General features: G+C 29.0%; 1 protein-coding gene across 4 annotated transcripts in view; it reads right to left on the reverse strand.

Annotated features, from left to right (window-relative positions):
• Obsc (Obscurin) overlaps positions 1-9,918 on the reverse strand; it is a 185,041-nt gene that overhangs the window by 54,165 nt on the left and 120,958 nt on the right. For all 4 annotated transcript variants that reach the window (XM_067045343.1, XM_067045345.1, XM_067045344.1 and 1 more), the window contains 3 exons: positions 5,738-5,934; positions 5,495-5,653; positions 4,096-4,340 (listed from right to left, as the gene is read on the reverse strand). In XM_067045343.1, coding sequence (XP_066901444.1) covers positions 4,096-4,340; positions 5,495-5,653; positions 5,738-5,934 — 601 coding nt within the window. The remainder of the gene's footprint in view (positions 1-4,095; positions 4,341-5,494; positions 5,654-5,737; positions 5,935-9,918) is intronic.

Raw genomic sequence — 9,918 nt, forward strand, 5'->3', positions numbered from 1 at the left:
GCAACGTGGGGCGAAACGTTGGCTCATTAAAATAGTATATTTCTACTATTTGAGTTTTTTTGACCGCACCCGGACCATATTCCTTTCATAAATCTTTTTATTTGACCTTGTCATCATCAAATCTATACTTTAGATATGAGAATAACTGAAAACTATAAAATTCTTTTTATTTAATTTTAAATAATTTTTGAATATTACAAAAATTGTCGCCCAACAGGTGTGGCCTGATTCTTTACAAATTAGGTCACGGCAATGAGAACAATTGTGAATTAGAAATTAATGAAAATTTTGAATTTGAAATGAATGAGAAATCAAAACAAAATGTAGGAAACCAAATTTAATCAAATAAAATAGAGTTAAAAGAAAGTTGTTTAACGGAAACTACTTTAATACAGCAAATGTCTGAATTGTCTGAAAAAGTGATTGAATACACTGTGAAAGAAAATTAACCAAAGAATCTGTTAGTGGACTTAGAATCAAAACATAAATATGATATAGAACCTTTAAGTCAAGGGGATAATAATGTTCGATTTTACAGAGAAATAATCCGAGAAACATTAATAAATAAGGGAATTATTCATAAAATAAAATTTAAAGATAGTACACAAAATGATGATTATAAGTGTATGCCAGAATTAAGTACTCCGATCAAATCTTACATTACAGGGGAAGTAAAAAATAAATTCATTAGGCTTTTCAGTTTTAATAAGACATTTATAGGGATTGACCCATATTTAAATTTAAATTTGACCCAGAAAATAATTTTAGTTGAAAATAAATTTCGTAAGATTGGAAATAGGATATATCATAAGGCCTTAAAGGTATCCTTAAATATTAAATTAATGTGGTATGGCACCTGGTTGGTAGTAGCCAGGTAAAGGTGTTGCCTTTCATTCCTTACACCACAGCAGAACATGCTGTCATAGAATATAACATTTACTACATTCAAAGTCATTTTTTTAAGTTAACAATCTTTTGAAAATTCATAATGTTCATAGATTCTATTAATTTCAAATAATAAGTTGCTCAATTAATAATTTGTTTGCTAATCCACTAGAGTCAGTATAGCCTTGAGCAGTATAAAGTTTTTCTTTGTTATTATAACTTGATTTTTTTTCTTTTTCTCTTGTATTAATTCATGTTTGATTTTGGTCCATTGTTTACCTGTATTATTTTTGGTCAAGGGAAGGTGTTTGAAGAGATTCCTAAAGAGTTCATTATTTCATTTGCCAAAACGATTCTAAAAATATTTCTGAAACAAGCTCTAAATAAAATAAAAGATAAATACAATAATCTATAATTGTGAAGATATATTTTTTCTCTTTATAATGTTGTATGTCTCTTTAATTATCTAAAAGGTTTACTAGGTATGGGATTTCATATAAAAAACTTGTAAATGTTTTATTGGATTTCATTTTTTTTTGTTAAGGCTACAATTATTAGTAAATTTAGTTATTATACCAGTCTTGGTAAGTAACAACTACTATTTAAGATATCTTATTCAGTTGTCTTTGTAAATTCATGAGAAATAAAAAATAAATTATTGTTTAGAACATACATTTTTTATTGTAAATATGTATCAAATTATAGTGAAATGTGAATCGGTTCTATCAAACTCTATTTTTAATATGTTTGTATTTATATGTAAATATGTTATATTGAATTGTAATTATTGCATGTGAATTTGTAAGCAGCTAGTAACTCAGAGGTGGTTTTTTGACCAAATGTTTATTTAAATAATTGGAATAAAATTGATTCAGACTTTATTAGAGAAAAAATTTTGAGTACAAAATAATTTTTTTTTTACCTAGAGAGGAGGAGAAATGTAATATCCTCTTTAATGAGAAAATAGTTATTTTTATATATAAATGATTTTAGTTATGTTTTTATTTTATATATCAAGTTAAATATTGTTTATTTGTTGTGTTAAATCAAAAAAGCAAGCTAACGAATTTTCATTTTCTATAATAAATACGTTATTCAAAACAAAGCCAAGATGGCGGCAAGTGTCCTGCAAAAAGTCTGTTGAATCTTAATTTTAAATAATTTTTGAATACCAATTTTTGTAATATTAAAAAATTATTAAAAATTAAATAAAAAGAAAATTAATAGTTTTCATTTAATTCTCAGATCTAAAGTACAGTTTTGAATATGAAAAGGTTAAATGAAATGATTAAATATTAAATAGATATGAGAATTTATATTTTATTATATATAATATTATAGACTCTTATTCTCAGGGCGGGTTTCTAGGCAATCCGAACACTAATTTTTAACAACACCTAATTTAAATTAATATCTCTTTTACAAATGTATTTAATTTTAGGTATTAGAACAAAACTAACCAATTTCATAGAATCTTCTTTTGATGATTTTCTCAACAAACTAACACTGACTGTTGGCAATCTTTCAGTAAACGAACACTAATGAAACAAAGCATTGGTCCTCTAACAGTTTTTTACTCACAATCCACCGTAGTGTGTTTTTTGGGCATCCAAGCAAGGAGTCCCTTTTTGCTTCTTGGGTGACTGTTCGATGTCCTCTTTTTCAATATGTCCACCCTTGATCTAGACCTGAGATGATGAGGACCTCCACATCCAGCAAACATCATTCCTCGCCTGTGCCTAAGCAACGAATGATCAAAAACCAAGTTTTCTTCCTTCCCCTTCTCTCATTGTCAGTTCTCAACATTGATTGTAGCACTACGGTTTTGAGTTTTTTCCCTATGATTTTGTTTATGAATAATTTTCTCTAATACTTATTCTTACCTTCTATTTTTTCTTAAATGTATTGTAATTTCAATTATGATGGGAAGTTAAAATAAAGTTTTTAAAATATTTGAATCTGCTCAACATGCCAAGTACATTAGTTAAATATTGCAATATTATTAATTAATTTTACTATGAGAAAGAAATGTTCCCCATATGACAACTAACCTCAATCTTTAAAAGTGAGCCTTGGAAACTATTTTATTCAAGAGGAACTTGAAAGTTGCCAATTGTTTGAAACACACTCTATACACTCCTAAAGTTTCATTGAATTTAGAGATTCTTAAAAAGAGATTCTTTCTTTGTCTTCTTTCTCAACAAACTAAAACTGGCTGTTAACAATCTTTCAACAAACAAACACTGACTGAACAAAGCATTGGTTCTCTTACTCTTTTCAACACACATCATTCACCGGCAATCTAAACAAAACAGTATCTTATTCTTCTTGGATGTTCCTTTGGTGCCTTATTTTTTCAAGATATCTACCACCGAGAGTAGACAAAGAATGATCCGGACTTCTACTCCTGGAAACATCCTCGTTTCCCGGACTCCAATGCCCGTGGCGCCTAAACAACTGGTGAAATCTAAACCAAACATCCTGTTTAGATGTTCGATGTAAACATCGATTGTAGCACATAGTTTTGAGTTTTTTCTTGCGATTTTCTTTATGAATATTAACCACTTATTTTTCAACTTCTATTTTTTAAAATCTACTGTTATTACAAACATGATGGGAAGATAAATAAAGTTTAAAATATTTGAATCTGCTCACCATGGCCGCTATTCAACAGACTTTTGGAAGGACACATTTAAGGACACACCATCCTCTTTATTTTGAATAATGTATTTTTACTTCATATTTGACTGATGAAGCTTGGTTTTTTGGTTTAATAACATAAATAAACAATACTGAAACGATATTCAACATTGATACATAAAAATTAAAACATACTAAAAATCATTATTATAATCATAGTATTCTTATTACTGTGGCTGTCCCTGAGCCATTCAAATTGATTTTAACTCTATTTTCATAGATCTCTCAAAATTTTTAATGTATTAATATCATAACTGAATGGTTACAAAAATTATTTCTGTAATTTTTTTAATGTATCAGAATAGGCTGAAGGATATTTTAAACTATATCCCTGAAAAAAAAAAAAAATCAATGTCGCGGACAAATTAAACCTGTAATTATAAAAAGAAAATAGAGAAAATTTTAATGATTTCCCCAATGGATTAAGACATTTCAATTAAATAAATATTCAGATATATTTGAATAAAATAGATAAACTATTGATAATGTTTTTTTCATGTTTTAACTTACATTTTTGTTACTGCTCTAAATTTTGCTTCAGATTCAGCCTTACCATCCCTATTACTAGCAATACATCTGTAACAACCATCATCAGCTGGGTTACAATTTTTAATGAAGAGTAGACATAAGTCTCCTTCACGTTTCATAGAATATTTTTCATCTTCATAAATGGGTTTTCCATTCCAAAACCAGGCAACATCAGGGCGAGGATTTCCTGACACACGACACATCATCTTTCCATCAAGGCCTATTTTCTGAAAAAAAGAAAATAATAATAATAATAAGCATATTTTATTATAACCTGAATTTGTAAACATATTACTCCAAAACATATTATTAGAATATAAGTTTATTTTTATAAAATTTAATCTAGATATTGCTTATTAAATGAGAACCTAAACAACTCAAAAATCAATAACAATACTAAAAATAAAATTAAGATTACTTCTTGTATACCTATTTAATTATATCTTCTTTGAAGTTTTTAGATTAAGTGCCAAGGAGGCTTCTAATAATTTCATAATCTTAATACTAATATCCTTATTACTTATTAGTATTACTAATATATCTTAATAATTTATGCAACATTATTTTTTTTCTATTACATGGTGTCTTGGCTAAAAAAAAACTACCACAACCAATAAAGAAGGGTAATGGGTTCAGAGCTTGATAAGGATGTACTGTTTCTTGACTAATTAATACACAGAGGTGATGTTAGCATCCATGCTCAACTTAGAGGATTAGGTCCAGCACTCTATAGAGATTGGAAATTCCATAGGAGACTCTTTAAACCCCTGAGATCTCTGGTTTGTAGACCACATAGTTAATGTTCTGACACAGATGGGCTTCCAATTAACACATTAACAATATTACCTAATAATATTTTTTCATTGACCCCAAAACAATATTTAATACCTAACTTACTCGATAACAAAAGAGATGAACAAAACATGGAAATAAAAAGATTATATGGACAAAAAGAAACTTGCTGTACTGATTAATTGCAGGATTTATTAAGGAGAGAAAAGTAAGTCATATTTTAAAGAAGGTTAAACGTACCCTTAAAAGGGATGCCAAATTCAATGAATACATTAGAGAACACCCAAGTATATTCATTAGGACTAACTCTCATGTATCTCAAAAAAAATAATAATAAAGAAATAATCTATTAAGAAGGATATACTACAAACTAATTAAAAGCGATTTTTTAATTCATTTATGTTTAAATCAGCCACCTATATGATTATATATATATATACATTTAAAATAATGAATCATATTATTATATATTACCATAACAGAGAAGAATGTGATCAGCTGGGTACTGGTAATAATTGGAAACTATATACTCAAAACATTATAAGATCAAACCTATGTACGTGTATGTATATCATTTTTAAAAAAATACCTGATCTAGATCATGTAATGGGTGAATAAAAACTGGACTATGAAAGATTTTTTTCACATGTATTTTAGCTTCACTTTCCACTTCCCCAACAGGATTCTTCAAAACACATTTATAAACTCCAATATCACCTATTTCACAAGGTGCAAGGCTAAGACCAATCTGGAAAAAAAAGAAGTTAAATTTTAAACTGAGGCACAATTACTGATAATTAATACATATGTCTAAATAGTTATGGTAATTTACCCTTTTTCCATCATTGGTAGAAGTTACTCTATGATCACCTAACAACTCTTCATTATCCTTATACCACGCTACACTAGGTATAGGATTTCCAGAGAATGGAACAGAAATTGAGAGAATAGAACCTTCTTCAGCCCAAGTATCTCGCAAATCATAGGCCAATGAAGGAGCTTCTAAAGGCATGTCATCTCTTGCTTGACCTACAAAAGAAAATTCCTAATTTCATCCATTGTATAGGTATTTATTACCAAATAATCCATTATATTGATTTATAGGCAAAACATTTTTTAATTATAATTTATTTTATGTTTTCATAACTTGTGATGAGCTCAAAAGAGTCGAGAAATTGTAATAAAGAATTATTACCCTCTATAACAGGGGTAAATGAATGATACTACCCTATCAATGAAGAAAGCCTCCACAAAATTTCCTATTAATTTCAAGTTATTAAAAGTATTTTTTATACATGGGTAATAGACAACATAATGTAAAAAGGGGAAAAAAATACAAATCCTTAAAAAATGACAAAAAAAAAAAAGAAAAAGGATACTGCATTTTTAAATTTAAAACTTATATAAACTACCCATAATCTTCCCTGATGGAGCACTCTACTTCCCTTATGCTCTTAATTATAAACTTGCAAACGTTTCTCATCATAGTCATCAGTCCTTGAAAGCAAACAATAATTGTTTGTTTTGTTGCAGTTCCTACATACAGTTTAATAACATCCCATTAATGAAATCTGATATATTGTGATTGGTTTCATTTAAGACAAAAGAAGACCACAGAACAGGCAAACTAGATGCAATAGAGAATAACTTAGTAGAAGATTACTAACTATACCGAATACTAAGTGGAACCTTCCATCTCTCAATCAACAATAAGTTGCTAATTTATAAGACTATCCTTAGAACTATCTGGACCCACAGACTAGAATTTAAGTTCTAATTTAGTTCCATTCATCCTATTAAGACTGATCCACACTTAGCAGTTAAGATGATTCAACTTCTTTTCGCATCCTAACTGACTGGTCCTTTGAATTTGAGTTGGATCAGTTAGCAGGATATGTGTTGGATGTACATCCACCTGGGGATTTCAGTTGACTTCGTGTGAAAGTGAGAGGTAGTACACATTTAAAAAGCCTATCCCCTCTATCCTCAGACAACTGACAAAGAGCAACTAGTTGAATTAATTAAACTGCCTAGTAAGAAACATCCCTAATCTTCCTCAAAAACTGAAATAACAGTGGTTACAAGATCTATTGAAACAAAAAAAAATTGATAATTGGAGCACTGGCAATCTCGGCTTATGTAAACAATGCTTTTAGCTTTAACACTCACTCAGTTTACTGGTTTTCAATAACAGTGATGTAGCATGAGAAAAGCACTGGAATTTCATAGAGTCCTACCTCCCTTCTCATGTGGGAGAGGAGTTGGTTTAGGTATCCCATTCATAAATATTATAAATAAAAATGAATTTGATTATAATTAGAGAAGATGCTCACAGGGCGGGGGAGGTGGTGCTGTGAGCAAAAAGAACAAAAAATTATTTATTCATGCCAACGTTTCGACCTGAGCTTCAGGTCTTCATCTGGGCTATAGAAAAAAAAGAGATAACAAACATCATTTAGAAAAAGATAAGATTGAAAAGAAATTGTATACTAACAAATTTGGAATTATACAAAATATTGAATTGAATAATACAAAATAGTTGATTGATAACCATTGAATTAGACAGTAGTAGATTGATAACAGTGAAAGATGAAATATAATATTATATAGGTAAGAAGATATGTATAAGATATGTAGTGTCAAAAAACTGAAAAACAATTTGAATCAACATATTGAACAATGTGAAAGAAAATAAATATATGATACAATGGGTAAGTGACTTATATATGAATAACAGAGTGAATATTAACATATATATCATATATCCTCATTGTATCATATATCCATAAGTAATGAGTAAGAAAGTTATACAGATGTATACAAAAAACTAAAAACTATTTTGTTAAATTGTATGTAAAAACAATATTTTAAAAAGGGACAAGGGAGAAGAAGAACTATTTTCCATATGGAGAATGGGAAATGAAGAAATATGAGATACGAGAGAAGAAACTTACAGCTTGTAGCATGGGGTCCTAGCTAAAACTGATTAATTTGTAAAAATATGACACTAGAGTGGGTGATTGAAGGACAAAGGGTAGACAGGGAACGTAACTGTCATAAAAAGACCATTGAGATGAAATAGCTGATACAGAATTAAAGATATAAAATAAAAGTAAAGTTAAGGAGTAAAAAACATAAAAAGTGTGAAATGTAAAATTAGGAGAGCCATAGGTAAGAAAATTGTATAAATAAGTTATAAAAAAAAATTGTAGAAGTGGTTTAAATAAATGTTATGGAGACGTGAAGGCCTTAATTTTTAACATAATAGTAAAACAAGGTGGAATGAACATAGAAAAAGTAGAACAGTAAGAAAGGAGTTATTACGGAAAAAAAATTTATATATACATATATATTATAATATCCTTTTTTTGAATCAATAATTGATTTTTATATATAAATGATTTTAGTTATGTTTTTATTTTATGTATATCGTTTCAGTATTGTTTATTTGTTGTGTTAAATAAAAAAAACGAGCTAACCAATTTTCATCGTCTATAATAAATACAGTATTCAAAACAAAGCAAAGATGACAGCACAGGTTCTGCAAAAAGTCTGTTGAATCGCAGCCATGTCGAGAAGATTCAAATATTTTAAAAACTTTATTTTAAATTCCCATCATACTTGAAATTACAATGCATTTAAGAAAAAATAGAAGTTAAGAATAAGTATTAAAGAAAATTATTCATAAAGGAAATCATAGGAAAAAACTCAAAACTGTAGTGCTACAATCGATGTTGAGAATGAGCACCTATAGAAGGGGAAGGAAGAGAGCTTGGTTTTTGGGAATTGATTTGTTGCTTAGGCAGGAGATGGATGACATCGCTTTGAGACAGGATGTCCTGTAGATCCCTTAGCTACTCTCAGTGATAGACATCTTGAAAAAAGAAGACATCGAAGAGCCACTCATGAAGAAAAAGGGACTCTTGGTTTGGATTGCCTGGTGAGAGGACGTAGGTCGGCTGGAAGCGGGAAGGATTGAAAGGCATTGTTCAGAGTTAGACATTGATTTTTGGGAAGGACTGGAAGCCATTGTTGACAGTTAGACATAGAAGTATCAAAAATAAGATATCAAGAATCGTCAATCATCAGGGACTCTTTGTTTTGGACTGCCAGTGAATGAGATGGGTGAAAACTTTTAGAGGACCAAGGCTCTGTTTAAAAAATAATATTGGTTTGTGAAATAGAAGACATCAAGACTCATCAACCATCAAAGAAGATTGTATAAATTGGTTAGTTTAGCTCAACATATAATTAAGTAAAATTATCATTAAAGATAACTGTTCTGATTGCCTCGAAACCCGCCCTGAGATTTAAGAGTCTAAAATGTAATAAAATTCTACTATCTATTTAATATTAATAATTAAGTAAAATTGTAAAAGTATTATTACAGATAACTGTTCTGATAACCACTACTACAATTTTTTTTATAACTTATTTATACAATTTTCTAACCTATGGCTCTCGTAATTTTACATTTCACACTTTTTATGTTTTTTACTCCTTAACTTTACTTTTATTTTATATCTTTAATTCTGTATCAGCTATTTCATCTCAATGGTCTTTTTATGACAGTTACGTTTCCTGTCTATCTTTTGTCCTTCAATCACCCACTCTAGTGTCAATTTCTACAAATTAATCAGTTTTAGCAAGGACCCCATGCTACAAGCTGTAAGTTTCTTCTCTCGTATCTCATATTTCTTCATTTCCCATTCTCCACATGGAAAATAGTTCTTCTTCTCCCTTGTCCCTTTTTAAAATATTGTTTTTACATACAATTTAACAAAACAGTTTTTAGTTTTTTGAACACATCTGTATAACTTTCTTGCTCATTGTATCATACATCCATTACTTATGGATATATGATACAATGAGGATAATAAAATAAACTAATAATACTTTTTCATTGACCCAAAACAATATTTAATACCTAACATGATTGATAACTAAAGAGATGAACAAAACATGGAAATAAAAAGATTATATGGACAAAAAGAAACTTGCTGTACTGATTAA

Source organism: Halyomorpha halys, unplaced genomic scaffold (assembly GCF_000696795.3).
Source record: "Halyomorpha halys isolate HHAL.00 unplaced genomic scaffold, Hhal_1.1 Scaffold179.1, whole genome shotgun sequence".
NCBI lineage: Eukaryota > Metazoa > Arthropoda > Insecta > Hemiptera > Pentatomidae > Halyomorpha > Halyomorpha halys.